The 18,979-nt window shown below is 39.5% G+C and overlaps 1 protein-coding gene across 4 annotated transcripts in view; it reads right to left on the bottom strand.

Annotated features, from left to right (window-relative positions):
* The window catches only part of LOC131471017 (intermembrane lipid transfer protein VPS13B-like), a 309,917-nt gene that overhangs the window by 248,757 nt on the left and 42,181 nt on the right, over window positions 1-18,979 (bottom strand). For all 4 annotated transcript variants that reach the window (XM_058647216.1, XM_058647213.1, XM_058647215.1 and 1 more), the window contains exons 13-16: window positions 17,248-17,433; window positions 14,329-14,498; window positions 13,821-14,015; window positions 11,537-11,661 (exon numbers count right to left, since the gene is read on the bottom strand). In XM_058647216.1, the coding sequence (XP_058503199.1) occupies window positions 11,537-11,661; window positions 13,821-14,015; window positions 14,329-14,498; window positions 17,248-17,433 (676 nt within the window). The remainder of the gene's footprint in view (window positions 1-11,536; window positions 11,662-13,820; window positions 14,016-14,328; window positions 14,499-17,247; window positions 17,434-18,979) is intronic.

The following is an 18,979-nucleotide window of genomic DNA, read 5'->3' as shown; positions in this document are numbered from 1 at the left end:
AGTTAGAAAAAGAAACTCCAAACCTGAAAGGGTGAATGAGTTTACCTTGATAGCACACATTTGGAATTCCCTGGCAACATGTGGTGCATTTGGCACCACAGTGAACCATGCCATATCATGCTTCTCTCCTATTAAAAATTACTACTGTTGCATGCTATACAGCAAGACATCAATCAAGCCGTTTTTCATGTGTGTTCTTCTGTGTTCAATTGTCTGCATGCCTGTATTAGTGTGTGAGTGTGTGAGTGTGTGTGCGTGTGTGTGTGTGTGTGTGTGTATATGTGTGTATAAACATTTCACTGTTGAACTAAAGAAAGTGAAGGGGCTCAGCAACAACACTGTCCCCACATGCAGAGCAAATGTGCCTGCAAAGCCACATCAATAGCAGGACTGGCAAGGGATGAAAGTTTGTTGGCTTATTCGAGTGTTTATAGCGTTTCAGGGGAGCTGTCATGTGCATGTGGTCGTCTAAAACTTTAATTATGCACCTGTTTTTATTATATTATGCCCAATTCCTTGCGAACAGCAACTTGAATCTCGAGGCTAAATGAGAAGCAGAAACACTCATTAGGCTGTTTTGGGAATGCTGGATGTGAGGACAGCCAGACATTCATTGGATTTTATTAAGTACATGGCACAGTCAGTGTTTGTTGTTGCACCATGGTAAACATCTTCCTGGCAGGCATCTCTTTCTTTGTTACCATGGACTTTGAAGAAAATAAGTGTGTTCAAGTAGTAAATATCCCAGGACAACACCTGCAGCTTTAACACATTACAACACCACTATGACTTAGACACTGAAAAATGTATACATGCATGGGGCAACAAAATGCAATATACTACTACAGAGTAGAATCCATATTAGAAACAGAACCTGTAAGCTACACAGCTAAACTCATTAAAGAATACTTCTACTCTTATAAAGTGGAGACCCACCAGAATTGAGCCCACAACCCATTTTGAATCCTGACTCATAATTTAAGAAATCAGGTCCTTGGCTTGAACTTCAGTACCTCACTGAAAAGGCAGCCTGTGACTTCACAGTAGTCATTTAAGTCAATAACCCTTTTTTTTATTAAAACACAGAGGCCACCAGGAGTATGTTAAAAGGAAATCAAAATTAGTCAAGAGTTATGAAAAATTAAGTGTTTCACTTTCAGTGGATGAAATATGCTTTCCTCTGGTGTATTTCAACAACATTAGGCCTCATTTCCTGACCTGTCCCATGTTGGTGCAGTGACTGAGTGACGAAGAACTACACCAGTGCTGGGACCGGCCAGTTGGCCTAACTTTGTGACTGCTTTGCTAGGTAAATGGCTGGCAGGCTGGCACAAAAGTGTTTCTGTGTCCAGTGTCCCTGTCAAAAACCAGGCAAAACAGTGAACAGTGTTGAGCAGAGGGCATGAGTCAGAGTCATGACTGCCGTACCAGCTGTGGACCTCTTTTTCTAGCCTGTTTCCTCTGTGTACACACTCAAATGTGGACATTTAGCAGGGACAGCAAAAACATTTTTTTAATTAAAATAAATGTGTGAAATCTATAAGTCAATGGACTTCACAAAGCACCCACATACATATGTTTGCATTACTTCCAAACATAGCTCACAACCTTCAACTTGAACTTGTGAGAAGTTCAAATTATATCTAACTTTCCCTTTAAAAAAGGCTCTGGATAAGCACATATCTGAAACATAAACTGCTCATGTCATTAAAGGCTGATATTAGGCCATTATAATCTTGTCTGGTCTGACTGTGGTCAGACCAGGACTACTTCGAAAAAGTTGCTTGTGGCTCCATCTCTATTGCTATGATTGCTGCTTAACAAAGGCTACAACACACACAGAGGAACATGGATACACCCAAACACAAAATATTAAAACTAATATATTATTTTTCTAGGTTTTCAAATATACACAAGCATATCTGAATACACACCTGTTAACCCATGCAAACAAAGCAGCAGCCGCTTGATCAATCGGACCCCGATCAACAGCAGTAATGAGGACAGGGCTGACAAGGTGTTGGCTGATCTTACAACCTGCAACTGAAACGATAATAACACTACCTGCCAATTCTGTGTGTGTTTTAAAACCACACTAGATACATCTACTGTACAATAGTGACATGATATACGTTCTACAAAACTGGGCAAAATTGACAGAGAAAAAGAAAACAAGAGAAAACCAAACCATGCAGAAATATACATTAAATGAGGGAAAACTGTCGAAGAAGAAAAAATACTGCAACTTTACAAGTCATATGTTATTCTGTAGGTAAAATAATACTTCCCATAAGGAGTTTGAATAAAAAAGCCATTTGGGAAAGCTCCAGAATAAACACAAGGATAGCAGAAATGGTAGGTTGTTGCATTGTACTTCCACAGACAAAAATAAATGTAGTCTAATTAAAGAAGACTTATAGGGATGTGTGCATACAAGTAGAGGCCCAGTCATGCATTCAGATCCTCTGACAGCCTAATCTGTCGGACTAAAAGTGGTGAGAATCTTTTTTATTTATTTATTAAGATCTGCATCATGCTGTGAATGAACCAAAAATCAGTTCCCTTACTCTTTTCAACATGGAGTGAAACAAGTGTGAGCACAGTGGAATCAGCAGGAGATGAGGAACAAGACGTCTGGTCGATAGATGAACAAAATAGGAGGAGGGGGGGAACAAACACAAAAACCCCATGTACTGAAGCAGGTGGGTTTTGTCTCCATATGACATGATACTTTAATAAACTCTAATAAACTTTAATAAAATCATGTACATTACAGTCAAGATAGTAGAAGGTACAAAAGCAAACGTGTCAGACACTTGTGCTTCAGAATGTGCTACTTTCTCTTGACTTTAACTTATCAGGGTCTGTTTGCAAAGTCCACAGCAAGATGAATGCAATTCATTAGGGCTGACATATTTGTCTAATAGATACAACAGATAGCCACCGTCTTGGGACCACTGATAAGTTATCTCAAGTTTCTACAAATCATTTACTGTCACACCCAAGCTTAAGTAACCAATTCAAACATTCCCCAACTGAAAAATTAACAAAACCGTTTACTGCCATTGTTTTCCAATTTTTCAGAGCTTCTTGGGAGGGAAACTTTCTTAGAATGGAGGGAAGCAAAGACTGACAGCTTGTACCTTGAGGTATTTTTTTTCCTTATGGTGCAGCCTGATTTGAAGTGTTGCAGAATTTCCCATCTCTCCAAGCCAAGGTCACCGACCCTTCTTGAAAATAACCAGAGTGAATTATGGGCTGCTCTCAAGTCCCCTCTTTTATCTTACTACAAAAGACTCACTACAATTTCTTGCAAATCCTCCAAATGAACATTATAAATCATGCGAAAACTTAACACCAGACGACTGGAAAAGTTGCCACCTGAATGTCAGTTGAATTGAAGTAGAAAATAAAAAATCATGAACAGAAAAATCTAAACAAAAACAAAAAGAGGGGGGGGGGGGGGGGAAGGTCCATAAGAGATGAGATGACATATTCCCACCTGTGCACCCATCCAGGAGTCCAGTACAGAGTAATCCTTTAATTCACTGGCAGTGATAACACATTTATCCCTCAATATCCAAACTCTCCAAAGAGAATGCTCGACAACATCTTTCAATTCTGTGTCTAGTCAGCAAACTAATTGTCATTGTCATGCAAATTAAGAAATAAATGAGGATTTCAAGAAACCCAGAATAAAAAAATGGATCACATTACTGTGATTAACATAATTGTGAAATTATCAACTGTGTGCATTGTGGTGTTTGTACTTAACTGTATGCATTGTCTTTCTTCTGCAATTTGTTTTTATTTCATACATGTGAAGCACTTCATGATGTTGGTCTTTGACAGCTGCTATAATGATCCTGCTTTCAAAATCCTGGGTTTTATTGCTGTACGTGATCCGTATACTTGATGCGAAATATACTAACTGAAGCTGCAGCTGAGGCGGATATTAAAAGCATATTGTATGCCGTTTTCAGGACTGGCCATAAATAACTTGCACCTGTCATTATGACTTGTCCCCACATCTTAAATCTGATTTAAATACAAAAAAATATCAATAAAAAGGAATTTCCAAAATTGAAGTTATACTAAAGTACCCTTTTTCAGCACACAGACAAAACAGACAAAATATTTGTAAATGGAAGCCACTGGAGCAATATATACTGTCTGATTCAATCATTATTCTCCAATCCAATCTACCAACTGAATTTTTCTTCATGTAATTGTGTCTTCTGATGTTTGTTATTTGATGTTATCTCTCAAATCTAATCTTTAATGACATCCATTCTCTAACATTACTACCACTGATCTGGAGCTGGGTATGAGGGTGGCAGGGACTGGATATTTGGCCGCAGCTCACACGTTTGTGGTTCCCCAGGGTCAAAGGTGTTCCATGTGTGCATTTCTCAGTCATCGGCTCTGCACAATCCTGAACTCTTCATAGAAAGAAACACTTCACACATACTCGATCTCTTTCACACACTCACACACACACACACACACACACACACCCACACGTGCATGCAAACAGGCACACAGGCACGCACGCACGCACGCACGCACGCACGCACGCACGCACGCACAGAGTACTCCTCTTCTTCCCATCTGGAGCAACTCTGAACCTAAACATACTTGTGCACAATCTCTCTCACACACACACACACACACACACACACACACACACACACACACACACACACACACACACACACACACACACACACACACACACACACACACACACACACACACACACACACACACACACACACACACACACACACACACACACACACACACACACACACACACACACATACACACATACCATTCTCAGGAGAGGGCTTCATTACACAGGGATTACTAAAAGAAATGTTTTAATCAAGTTGTGCAGACAGCTGCAGCCTGGAAGGCGAGAAAATGGCAATGACGTGGTTCATCAGGTCTTAAAGGAAAACACATCAAGGGGTCTATAATGTGTGTGTGTGTGTATGATGGTGTGTCTGTATGTGTATGCAGCTTCCTGCCTCTGTCCAACATGTCCAGCTGTGGAGACTACACGGTTCCTTATAAGGATAAACAGAGATAGGAGATCTCTGTCCAGAGACTACAGACCCAATGTCACATTTATACTCTCAGACCTTAGCTGCAGATGGTCACTGAGCGTTAGAACTCAAGACTGTAATTCGTTCTTGGTCTTCCAAGTTCCCTGGTTGAATAAAACTTTTTTAATCATGGTGACAACAGTGTTTCCTGTACCTCATTACAAACCACAGGTTTTTCCCCAAGCGTTAAAAATTGAATGATCGTGCTTCTGGGAAGCGCCGAGGCCCGGTGGAGACGAGAGGAGAGTGGAATGCACACCACAGTAGATGATAATCCACTCAGAGCTGATAATCCATCAATCCTTCCCTTTTTCCCACTGTTTTCCATCTCTGAAGCTTCAGTGCCTCAGATGACTAATTCAGTCTTTCAATCAACTGAAAACATCTACAGCTGCTTGTGACTCCACCTCGACTTTGGCCAATCCATCCAAGTAAAACTTATGGCACAGTTAAAATTCAAAAGATATTCTTGGGCTGCAGAAATATTGCCTCTTGAAAACATTACAGCCTATAATATACACTTTAGGGGTGAGTTAAAACCCATGTTGATTTAAGCTACCAAATGACAGTTGTAATCATAAGGGCAAGTACACAGTTTTTGCAGCAGAGTGACTGTGATTTCTGTAGCACAGAGCAGTTAAAAGGTAAAAAAGAAAAAAAAAAAGACATGGAAGTTTCCATTAAAATAGAGATGTCAATCACTGAAAGTATGAGTGTTGCATTTGCTGATGCAATGTTCTTATAATAAGGCTCTTCAATATGACCATTGATCGCCGTCAGCCATAAAAGCAAATAAAAATGTCTGACACCAGATGTAGAGGGGAAAAAAAATCTTTACCACAAAGTTGGCCAAAATACTGCACCACAAAAATGATGATGTTTTACCTTGCAGCTCTCAGTCCTTTGCACTCCTGTGCCTCAGAGTGAAAGGTGGAACAATATTACATCATGCCATTCCAGAGTTTTAATATACACCTGTTAATACATAAATCCCACTTGTTGCAGCGTGTGGCTATCCATTAAGCTTAACTTTCTCATTCTCTAAACATACCTTGTTTCTTTAAGTAGAGCGAAACACCTTGGTCATGCGATGCCTTGTTCAACAAAATAAATACTCCACTGCTTTTATGGCCTCTGAACCCAAACTCACAGCTGAGCATGACCATAGTAACCACAAACTGATTTCAGGCCATTCAGTTATCTTTCACTATAACATCTTTCCTTAACCCTGCTACACATAGCTGGCAGATATAGACTGAGAAATGCAAATGATTACTTCATTATACAGTCACCACAAATTTAAGTTTGGTTGATGGGCATATCAACTGATGCATGCAAAGCAAGCGGGCAACATCACTCACAATGTAAATGTACACCAAAACTGACGTTTCCATCCAACAGCCTCTTCCAAATCACTTCCCATAAGCCAAAATCATTATGCCAGTTCAACTTGCTGATGACACTGCCTGCCAAAATGGCTAGTAAATAAATGGAACAGTCTCAGTCAATGCTCTCTCCAGTGAATGCTGGACATGGACATGCTTTTCATGTAAATTTGACTTAGACCTCCATGGCTCACTACTGAAGGACACAGAAAGTATTTGTCCTCCTGATCTTGGCTGTGCTTGGAGACATAGACCAGGAGCAGCTTGCTATGAGTAACTATGAACAGGAGTAATGAGGCATTACAATCACACCAGAAGCCTCATGCCTCGGATGCCTAAAGCAGCATTCATAAATCACAAAAGTCTAGACTACTGGTCCAGACATGGTAATGGACTTCCAAAATTCACATTAGAAAATCCTATAGGTGGTGCTAAAGACTGAACTAACCATTGACAATGTAACAGAGTTAGAGTGAGGCCAATAATTAGATATCAAGGGAAAACCAACATTATTTTCTTTTCAGACACATTCACGAGGCAAGTCGGGTTTTCGTGGCTACATAACATGCACCTGTAATGCCACATGCTTTAGGAAATTATCCCCTCAGAAAAAGCCAAGTGTGGAACAGAGGCTGCTAAACATGCCACATAAAAGCTGGTGTGGGGCTAAATTATGGCCTGCAGTGCAACAAGCCACACTGGACTGCTGTTGGTTTGCGGGCGAGACCCAGCCTTGGCCTGAGCCATCAGGTGGTCGTTCTGCATAAGCGATATAATAGGGTGTGAGTGCATGTGTGTTCATGTGTCCTAGCGCACTCATGAGGTTTGGTTTTAGGGTGATCGGTGCAGGTTGCACTGTTAACACTAAAGGCACCTTCCTCTCCCTGCTTTTCTGCAGGCAGATTTTATCTTGGATAACGCGTTTAACAGCCAGGCCAACTGAGGGTCTCTGTAGAGTCCCAGTGAAGCTGGTGACCCCATACACTGCCTTTCATTAGCGATAAGTGCAGCCTGATGCATCTCAGCTGCACTTTAATTCACGAGAAAGAACATTTCTGGGAAATGTGCCTTTTTGGTAAACAAATGACTGCTCAGTTAGTTCATGATAATGTATATTTACATTCCTACTGTAGAAGGGAGTGTTTATTTATTGATTTAGTTATTTCAGTGAATTATTATTCCCCTAGCACTCTTCTTTAGTCTTCATTATTTAACCCAAAATCATATACAGATATTTATATGCACAATTTGGATAGTAGTTGGAGGCAAAAATGTTGTGACTGCATCCATAGATGACTAAAAAATAATTTGGTAAACTGTCTTACTTTGTACTTTAACTGCAATACTACAGTGTGATTTAGAATGTAGTTATGTAGGTGATTAAAGAAACCTTTTCTCAGTGTCTGGTGCCTACTGTAAGAATCTGCCTCTCAACCAAACAAAGATGTACTGGCGGTAATCAAGTGGACCTAAGCTTACTGTGTGAAGAGTGAACACTTGCCTGCAATTCCAAAGACACGTTAGCAAAAATGCCCAGCAAAAGACAAGGCTGGCAGGGCGAAGATGTCAAGGCACCGCCCTTCCCCTGACAAAGGCCCCTTGCTGTCACTGGGAGAATCAGAAGTCTCAGTGGTGTGACTGAAGGAAACATGAGCTGCAGAGGAGCTGGGTCATCACAGACGCCCAGTGCATCTCTATCCAAATTCACCATGATCACCTGGCACTCAAAATAGTGTGTGTGAGAGAGAAAGAGAGACAAGGGAGGGGGGCCAGAGAGTGATGCAAAGTGTGTGCAAATGACATCACCTTCTGCACTCCCCAGCTCCAAGCCACTCTTCTCTTCTGTCAATCACAATTCCCCCTTAATTAAGTCCAGAGTGACACAAATCTGAAGCTACCTTTTATACTGTAATGGAAAAGCTGAACTAAGAATCTGCCAACAACTACTGAAGAGGGACATAGCAAATGAAGACAGCACTTTCTTTCAGATCACTCTCTGACTTCTCCGTCCTGCGCACTCATTAAGGTCTCAGACTTCCTATGTTCTTTCATATTTCCTTAAAACTTCAAAAGCTTGTAGCTCTCTGCTCGGTGTCTGCTTGAATAACAGAACATCATGGAAAGGGCTGTTATTGCAGCTTCATCAGAACTTAGAACTAGACCCAAAAAAAACATCAGTACAGTCAAATTAAATGTTACCACCTGGTGGAGTTCATCTTTTGGCTGCTCCAGTGACCCAGTGTGTGACTCTTGGGTTCAGGTTTCAACAGACAGGAACTGTGCGTCTCACTGTGTGTCTGTCACACAAACTGTGTATCAGATGTACTCTGTAATACACTTGTGGTGTGAGTTCGACATGGGAATCCCAGTGTGCAAATACACAGAAAAAAAGTTGAAATTAAGAGTCATACAGCTCAGTAAACATCAGTGCAATAGTTAAGATATCTGTTCATTACTATCTTACCAGTGGTGGCTGTCACTCAGTTCTCTCTCTTTCTCACTTGTGTTTCTCCAAACGCACTGTCTCTGCTTCTCTGCCAAACTTGCTCATCGTCATTCTTCTGAAGGTAACTTGTCAGGTCGTGTTTATTAGATTTTGAGTGTAGCTAGACACAGGTCAGGAGAAGCAAGGTAGCCATACCTCCCGCTTAGACAGAGAGGGTCAAATACGAGTCACTTTAAGTCTGAAATGACAAGCTGTGCAATACAACCTGTCCCATTATCATCTACAGGAAAGAGACTGACAGTGAAACAAATATACAACTGTTAGAAAATGTGAAAAGTTGTTCTAACCTGTCCAAGTGTCAGAAATGTCAGGTGAAACATGGATGAAAAAACTGAGATTACGTAGAGGTTATCCTATCAGAATTGGGTTTTCTCTGGATACTCCAGCTTCCTCACACATTCCAAAAGCATGCAGATTAGGTAAATTGGACACTCAGTCGGTGTGAATTTGAGGGTGAATAGTTGTTTCCCAATCCCAGTTGCCCTATGCAACTGGGATTGGGTCGAGCTCCCCGTAACCCTTGTGTAACAACATATTCACCCGCTTTGATGTCAACAGCCATGTGCCAAACACAGTCCAATAAATTTACAACAAAAAGTATCATTTTCTTAATGTTTCAACAAGACTTTGAGATGTGTGCATTATTTCCAAACACTGGACCAGGCTAAAGGAAAAGGTGCTTTTCTGAAATGCTCTCTGGAGAAATATCTACAGATTGTCAGAAAGGAAAACAACATCCTTTTGACATCTAAATCTACTTTATGAGGCAGGTAGGGCAGAAAAGGGGGACTTAGGATCAAACAAGCAGCTAGCAGGCTCTTATTGGGAGCAGAGAACAAAGGGAAACACACTCACATACCACTCTGAATGAAGGTCTTATGTTTCCCTATGCAGCCAGCTAACCACTCTACAGTCTATGTTTGCAGGGAAAATATGTCAGAAAAGGTCCAAACCATATGCAGCTATTAGACATGTTTAAATCTAAACTAGTAGGTGGAACCCAGATTCCCATACTAGTGCTACTTGCAAAGTGTGAGTGAGCCTTGTGTGTGCATGTGCTTACATCAAGGCATTTCCTAGTGAGTGATGGGAGTAACGATGGAGAGAAATATTTTCCAGTGTATCTCTGGATTTCATAGACTACCTACCTACTGTGCTACTAAGTTGTTTCAGTGTGTGGAGGGCAGCCTGAGGACAGGACATGAGCTACTCATTCATACTATACAGGGCCTCACTAAAACAACAAATGATCTCAAGGAGGCCATTTAATACGCAGGTGCCTTTACGTACATATGGACAACAATGTCAATGATAAAAGTGAAGCCATACAGAAACTCTTCAGTGAGATAATTCCTCATCATCTGATAAATGTTTCCTATTTTTTGTCTATGAATCTTAACCCATCCTCCCCATTTTCTTATTTCTCCTCCCTGCAGTCCCACAAAACTGTCCTTTAACATCTTTTTCCCATCATCTTACATCAACTATTTACTAATCCTTCATCTTCTCATCTCTTCTGCTCCTCCTTTCTCCCCCTTTCTTTTCTCTCCATTTTGAAAACATTCAACTGCCTACAATGTCCTCTTCTCTAAAAACTTTAAAATCCTCAAATCAGTTCCACGTCCCAACAGATTTCTTCCTCTGTCCTTAAGTCTTTAACCCTCTTTACATGTCTAGAGGACATCCCCAGTGGCTCATCCTGTTTCGTACAAGGGCAAAAATACAATATGATGTTTATTTCTCTTTTTTAACAAAATATATCCATGTGTATCAACAAACACATTGCTGATTGTGATATTGTTGCAATTATTGACCCATGACTCTGTTTTCCCCACTTAATGCTAGAAAATTCTCCTCAAGAGGCCGTAATTCTGTACACGGACCTGAAGACACACACATAAACCCTTGAACTCAGAGAGCCAAACCTCTATATCAACATTCATAATCACCCATAAACACAGAAAGTGCACCTAACCAATTCCAAAATCTGAAAAAGAAAATATTTAATCTGTTGTCTCTTAGACGTTGGTACAACAAACACTGTTGGTAAGTGTAGTTTTTTTTCACATTATATTATTATGATTATCAGGAAAATGAAAAAGTAGTGTTGTGACTGTGTTGACTGAAATCACCCTGTGTAGAAGGAAAATACCCTAATCAAGAATCACTATCCCTGGATGTGACAAAATAGTTACGTTACACAATGTATGACATTTCTCAGGTCTCACAACAGACCCATGAGCTATTTCTATAGTGTCTTTGACTATGTTAAACAACAATTCCATTGTTGAATAGTATGAAGGCAGTGGATGAATACAAACATTGAGGAGTGCGACTCAACAATAGACTGGACTGGAAAACAACAGACAGCAAAGAGCTTAGGCACTTTCATGTATGTGGTAAATGTTGCATTTTTCCTCCATGTCTTATTATTTTTCTACACTATAAATACAATAAAAAGTAAAAACTTAAATCTATTAATTTAAGTTCAGAAAGGGACCCACTCAAATTCCCATCAACAGCTACAAACTTACCAGTATGCAGGCATTTGAATCTGCTTCCCGTACAGAGCAGTGCTAAAGGAAGGGATGATTGGTATAAGAGGCAGCATACCCCCTGTACTGTTTTGGCATGTCAAGCCTGCCTGGAAACCAAACACCTGCAAGGTAAGTCAGAAAGGAGAGGGATTTCAGAATTTTGTACTGTATATCAAAGGTACTGTTTGTACTATGTTTCTGAAAGAGAATACAGAACCACAGAACCAACCTTTTTCTCTCACCTTAATCACTTATAAACTTATTTAATCCTAGTACTCTTCAAATTATTCAGTGTTAATTATTTCTTTGTTATATGGAGCAAAAACAAAACTGACAATATTTACATTTAAGAAGCAGAGGAATGTTTAATTATTGAAATAACACTCAAACTTAATAATACATTATCGAAATATTTGACAATTAACTTAGTCATTAATTAATAATCAATTAATCATTGCAGTCCTAGATCTTAACAAGTAAAACAATGACCAACTGCTACCTGCAAGACAGACACCTAAACTCTGACAACCAGTGCCAATAAAATACAGATTAAGATAAGCCTTTGTTTATAGCACTTTTAAATCCCTTCCTGAATTGGGTGAATTGTGGCCGGAATGGCCTTCACCCTGTCATCGTCCCACTTGCCAAAATCCAGAAGTAGAATTAGTACTTTGGTAGATGCAGCTGCTGATTGGGTGACTGGTCAGAATGATCCCTGTCCGCTTACCAACTGACTGTTAACCCTGCAGTGACCCTGTGATAAGAACTACCAGCATGACATCCAGCAAACATCTTGCCTTAACGAAACACAAATTACTCCAGATTTGTTATCTGGGCTTCCTAAAATGTAGATTAGCTGAAACTCAGATTGGTTAAGTCTCCATAACACTTTATTGGACCTCTGGGATTAGAAGTAAACTATACAAACAGATGTTTAAATCTCTTTAATTGTAGTTTCAGTAATGTGAAAAGCATATTGGGTTACATACTGCAGTTATTGGATCTGCCTTTACTTGACATTATTAAACCATTTGGTCTAAGTTTGTTAAGTTTTGGTCAATAGCAATGAATGTTGTTACATGTACTCCAAACCACCGGTTAAAAATATGCAAAGCCTGTGGTATTCGTTCAGTTTGGTGAGAACCATGAAGTAGACCAGAGATGGACTGGTTTTCATCACGAAGCTCAGTGCTGAGATTTTTATGACCAGGTAAAAGGGGGACATCAAGGTCATTAAAAGGGTCATTAGGGTTATTTAAAGTTAGAGTGAATACTGTGGCCATGTGGTTGACCTCTGCATTTGGGCCTTGGAAGGTAATTAAGTCAGGGCTTTTTTAAGCTTTGTGAAAACATTTCTTTTCACATAATTTTGGGCCATTATAATGGGATTATAATAAGTGACTAAAGCTTATACAGTATAGTATAACACCTTACACAGAGCAGGGTTTTTCAGCAATGCAGTATGTCCTGGTGATCCATCACATTTTGGTGAGTGATCACTCTTTATGCATTAAGTAACTTTGATGAAACAAGAATTATTCTAAACGGTCACCTAACACCAATGGTTTTTTCTGTGTGTGTGTGTGTGTGTGTGTGGTATCTTCTCCATTCACACCAGAAGAGAACTTTCAGCATAGTTTATACTGCTCATTCAGTTTGGGTGCTACTTATAAAGTGACAATAGACACTTACAATGTAGAAGGTGTTATAAAGGTGGGGAAAACCTTATACACAGCATGAAAACCTGTGCAAAATTGTGTACACATATTGTCCCTGTCAAATAGATCAATAAAATTAGAAAAAATTATTTACAAATAATTTATGTATACATTTAGGGTGTGGTTTTGCATTTTTCATAATCAGAATTAGGTTTATTGCCAAGTAGAGCTTTCACAAAACAAGGAATTTGTTTTGGATGGTGCCAAAAAAAAACAAGACCAGAAACTGTATACATATTAAGGGAAAATAAAATTAATAAAATAAACATTATAGTGCCATTACATTTGAATTAACATGATTAAATACTAATAATTCAGCAAACCTGAAATGAACACAAAATGTAAAGGTTTAAACAACCTTTGGAAGCACCTGACATTGGTTTAATTTTATACATTGAACAAGAGTTGATGTAAGTGACATTAAGGAAAAATCAAGTCAAGAGCTCTATCTTGAAATTACTCATTAAGTAGCAAACTAAATAATGTGTAAAATAAATGCCCGGAAACTGCAGAAAAATAAAAAGTGGGATATAAAAGGGATGTTTTAAAAGAGAAGAAATTACCTTTAGGTAGAGGTGGGCATAGCAGTGATGAAGAAGGTTGTCAGAAGGTTGGTTGAGGCTACTGATGGTGCTGACCAACTCTGGAGCATACATGGGCACAGAGTGTTCGACATTAACTCTCTCCACCTTGAACTGCACTGAAGGTAGGGGGCGCACTGGCTGAAACACTGGCGCACAGACTGGTCCCGGTGCAGCCTGGAAGATTGGGAATGGAAGAAAAATTGGAGGAAATTGATGGAAAATTAGACTAATACTTCTCCTGTTGTAGCCTAAAGCCAACATGTCAACACCAGAAACTTGTGTGAGTTGTATAATGGCTGAATTAGATGTCTGAATAATATAAATTGAAGTGGAATTAATTAATTAAAATGTCCAACTTTTTTCCCTCAGAAAGACAGATAGACATTTTAGTTTGTACATCACATTTTTACACTTCCATCTTAAGCAATGAAATCACTCATCAAACAGTCTCTCAAATATATTAGGACTGCAAGTCTGTGTGCACTACCTTGTGTCCCATGATGACAGGCATTAGTGCTTGAAGGAGGTTGAACTCTGCCATGAAGACAGTGACTGAGACTTGGAGCAGAGTGAGACAAGTGAGTCGGGTTGGGATGAATTCCTCTAAGCTTGATATGTCCTCTGAATTTGTCGAATGATGGCTCTCTTCAATGGTTTCTACAATATTGACAGAATAATAAAAAAGAAATGTAAGGTTTAGAAAAAATATTATAACACAACGTATACAGTATACATATGACGTATAACCTAACATATTACAGAGGTATAGGGAAGGCAGTTAGTTAGCGTGTAAGATTCATCACAATACATATAACAAAAAGAGAAAAGTGAATCTAACCACAAGTATGCGTCCTGGTGTGCATTATTTGAAATTAAGAGAAAGGTGAAAGCCTAAAGATTGTTTTACAGAGAAAGCGGTTAGCTGTAAGGCACACCAGTTTCTTTGAGTGGGTGTCTCTCATTCATGTCTACAGCAATAAAACAACAAAAAAGGTATTTTCCAACAAAAAATGTCACCTCATTATTTTACAGAAATAAATTCAACAAGCACTATAAAAGTGCTAGCATCTCCAACATAAATTCATAACAGTGGCTGTATCCCAGTAGCTTTGATTTTGAACCATCTTGTAAAACCACTCATTTAATCAATAACCAGAAACATCCGGAGAGGCAGAAAATGAAGTGAACCAAAACAACATGCCATAGAGGCTAGCAAGGTCAGTGCTAACTAAAGCAGGGAATGACCAAAGCACTGAACCACTGAACCATGTCCATGGCATGAGGTAAACCAAAGCCTGAGCTGTTACTAAACGGCCATGGCTCTGATCCCATGACAAGGCTTGATTCGGGCTCAGTAAATGTTCTTTTGGGCTTCATTCCCAGCTCTAAGGTGGGCTGAGAACCTGATCCCAACGCTGTTGTGATATTTTGGCCTTTTGCCACAGCCAGCATCAGGCTCATCTGGCACTGCCATGTCTAATCTAAACATATACCAGGGCTCGAGTCAATATCTACAGTCAACATTCAAACTGCAACTAAAATGCAACTCACATGGTACACAGGGGCCTGATTAAAAACACTCCCCATTTAAAGTGAACAGATGAGATGAAAATATTGTATAATAACAAGAAAAATATGCTTGAAATCATACACACAATGCATATAAGCGTTGCCATCGAAAACATACCTTGTATTTCCCTGTTCTACAGAGCCAAATCTGATATTTGTTTCTTCTATTGTTCTGATGCAGTACACAAAAATTCTTTCACACTAATGAACACACCATTTATTTGCACGTTTTTAACCTTCTGCTCTAAATCAAGCAAGATATAAAACCATTTTGGCTAACATTTATGCCTACGCTTACAACATAATTTGTTTTTTTATACTACTTCTTCAGCTCATCTAAGCAAAAGTGTGTATAAAGCAAAGACAGAGTTTTTCCTCCACATATTAAATGTGTTAGAAAATAGCATCTGTGAACATGTAAAAAAAATTACAATAACTGCAGGGTAAAGAATTGTGTGATATACGAGTAAAGAATGAACATAGTTTTTGACTAGCCTTCTCTTCAGAATCATTTAGATGTGTCTAAAAATATGGCTCAATGATGCTCTGGAACCATAGTTGGCATAACTCCTCCTCAAATGCTAATGATACAAAAACCCTCAGCATGTTTTATCAGCAGTTTACCTGTTCACTCATAAGTAACTGCTCCTGCACTACTGCCTTTGGTTTGCTAGATAGCTGAGATGTATTTGTTCTGAAAGTGTTTAATCAAAATTCCTCCATATGAGGAAATTAATAAGAGAAGATGAACAGAAAGAAGAGCAGACTCCTGCTGTGAGGCTGCAGGTACCAGTGATAGAAAGGAAGCGTGAAAGAGACACAGAGAAAGAGAGGGCAGGAGTGTAGCTAAACCAGCGATGTGTTTGTGTCCAGTACTGTGACCAAACGGTGAAGATGTAGCTTTTCTACATGTTTGCTTGATTTGAATCCTAAATTTTAAACACTTTTTTTTTCATCATATAAATTTGGTTAGTAGCGCATATTCCTGTGAAGTCAGAAAGTCAGAGCACTTTAACATCAACCTCCTGAGTACGTTTTTTTTTCTCTCTCCTTGCAAGCACACATGAAGCAGAGAGCAGCTGTCACCAAAATCAATTGCAGAGTTGAAATACATTTTAGTAAAATTTTGTATTATTTTAAAAGCATAAAGTAAAATATTCAAACTGTGCGCTACTTTATCACTCCATCTGTAACAGCTACCTTGGTTTCCTCTTTTATGCACTCTCAATTTCTTGGCGTCCCTTAGGGTCTAACTAAACCGACCCTTTTCCAGAAAATGCAAGAGAGCACAGACATATATAGAAACATGAAAGAACACATTGACCTTTCCATTTTTAGTCAAAAGCTCTATCATAATTACACCATCATCTTTTATCTATCACAGATGCTGAAACAACCGAAACCTGCGGATGTTATCATTTCGCAAATATGAGTTATTGGCTACATATATTACACACAGACACACATTCCTTGTTATTTCACAACAATCCTGGAATGAGCTCACTAATAGCTGTGCAGGGACGATCGCTAACAAAGGTGTTTGGCTTAACCTCCCTCATGTGGTCCAAAAGGTCACTACTTTCATGTACAGCGTACAGCTGTGTGTTGAAAGATGGGTTGTGCAAGGAAATAACAATGTGATGAGGATACTGTAAAGTGCAGACTGTGGCAGTTTCTGGTCATGGGCATAACAGAATACAGTTGCGCAGAACAGCATACGAGACAGAAGAATAAAAAGATGAGAAGAGACGAGTCATAAAAAGAGCACAGAGAACTACTGGTAATGACCTGTTAAAACCAGCCATGTAAAAATAGATATTTCATTGAGTTGTCTGACCTGGCTGTGGTTTGCAATATGGCTCATACTCGTGGTCCATGGCACAGGTGACCATCTTGAGGATGCGGTGGACAGCGCTGCTGTGCAGCCTGACATCCAAAGGTCCCACCACCAGCCTCTTGATGGATGTTTCTTTGACAACTGGCACTGTCTCCTCCATGCCAACCACTGAGAAGTCCTGGGAGCCTATGGCCACACAGTAAAGACATGTATGTGTTATACAATCTTGGAGAAGAGTCTTTAGGTCAGTCAGTAAACCCCCACCACCCTTCACGTATTAACTACAAATTATGCATGGTTTTACATGAATATTTGGGGCATTTTTTGTTCGAGTATAGAATCTCCTCATCTGTTAGGCAAAAATGCAATAAAGATGGCAGTGCAGCAGCAGGGAGCAGCTCACATTGCTGTGAACCACTGGAATGATGAATATTCCAAATGTCCACTTCGCTCACACAGCTGTCCCTTCATTCATCGAAGGCCCCTGTTCCCGAGGTCCACTTAAAAGACTCAGCTCCCCAGCAATAAAAAAAAGGAGAAATTAAAAATAAAAGAAGGGGGTGGATGAATTGCAGTGAGGGAGGAAGAGGACAAAGGGTCACAACTTGTTTTATTCCCACTACATTCCACCACTGTACTAAACATTCTTAAAACTCAGAAAGGGCTGCAGGATGGGGGTCGAACTCCTCTTGATTTTTAGAAATGTATAAAGGGCAACAGGCAATGCCACTTCCCCTTCCATTCTTCAGTGAGATTTGCCTGTAAAGGATTAGTCTTAATATCAACCATACGGCTGCAGTTAGAATGATCAGTGGCGTGATGGAAAGAGGTTCAAATTAGCTAGAACTAAGTAACAATTTCCCAGGATAAAAAAAGGAAAAAAAAGCAGTTGCTGATCTGATATGAAGTCAGTGTTGAAAGTGACCAAGTGACAGTTGGTTTATAAATTTGTGGCAACTGAGAACAGTTTGTTTAGTTGACACTGGATCTATTCCACATCCTAGAAGAAGAGAAACCCTGACAGGAGACAAGCATTCCATTTGTCAAGTCTAACCACAACCGTCTCACAGGAAAAGAGGCTGACACTTATCCTGCTGTCAGAAATGGCTTTGACACCTCAGGATGACAGTATCAATGTTATTTTTAATTTAGATTATTATCTGCAGCTGAAAGCAGGAAACAATAGCCCAGTCACAAAAAAAAGTTCAGACAGAGAAGTAAAATGAAAAAGACAGAGGCAGGTGAAACAACACAGGTGACTTGACTATTAATAAATTAAATCATCTGTTCATGATATTGAATTGGTCCAACATTATCTGTGGATCTGTGAATTGCTCTGATATTTCATCATAAAGTTATACATCCCAGTAGCCTGTCATTTACTCTGTATGAACCATGAACTACATACTGTATTTACTAATTCACAGACCATGAGCTATGCGCTAATGAGCTATACTATTACACTTCTGCCATTGGGCACATGGGGTTTCATTACGTATGTTACAAGCTTTCCACTCTTGTTGTTAATGTCAGGTCACTGTCAAACCGAGAACTATTTTACAGCAGCATAGAAATAAAGAAAATACACAGACAACATTTCAAAATGATGGGAGAATGCTTTATCTCTTAATGGGAACTTAAGATCTTTCACACTTGAATAAACATTCTTGAGTGCTGCAGTTTGGATTGAGAAATCCTACCCGTCTAAAGACTTCTACCAGGAAGAGTGACA

The sequence above is a fragment of the Solea solea genome, chromosome 13 (genome assembly GCF_958295425.1).
Source record: "Solea solea chromosome 13, fSolSol10.1, whole genome shotgun sequence".
NCBI classification, from domain to species: Eukaryota; Metazoa; Chordata; class Actinopteri; order Pleuronectiformes; family Soleidae; genus Solea; species Solea solea.
The sequence above is the reverse complement of the archived record's forward strand: the minus strand, read 5'-3'. Positions and strand labels throughout refer to the sequence as shown.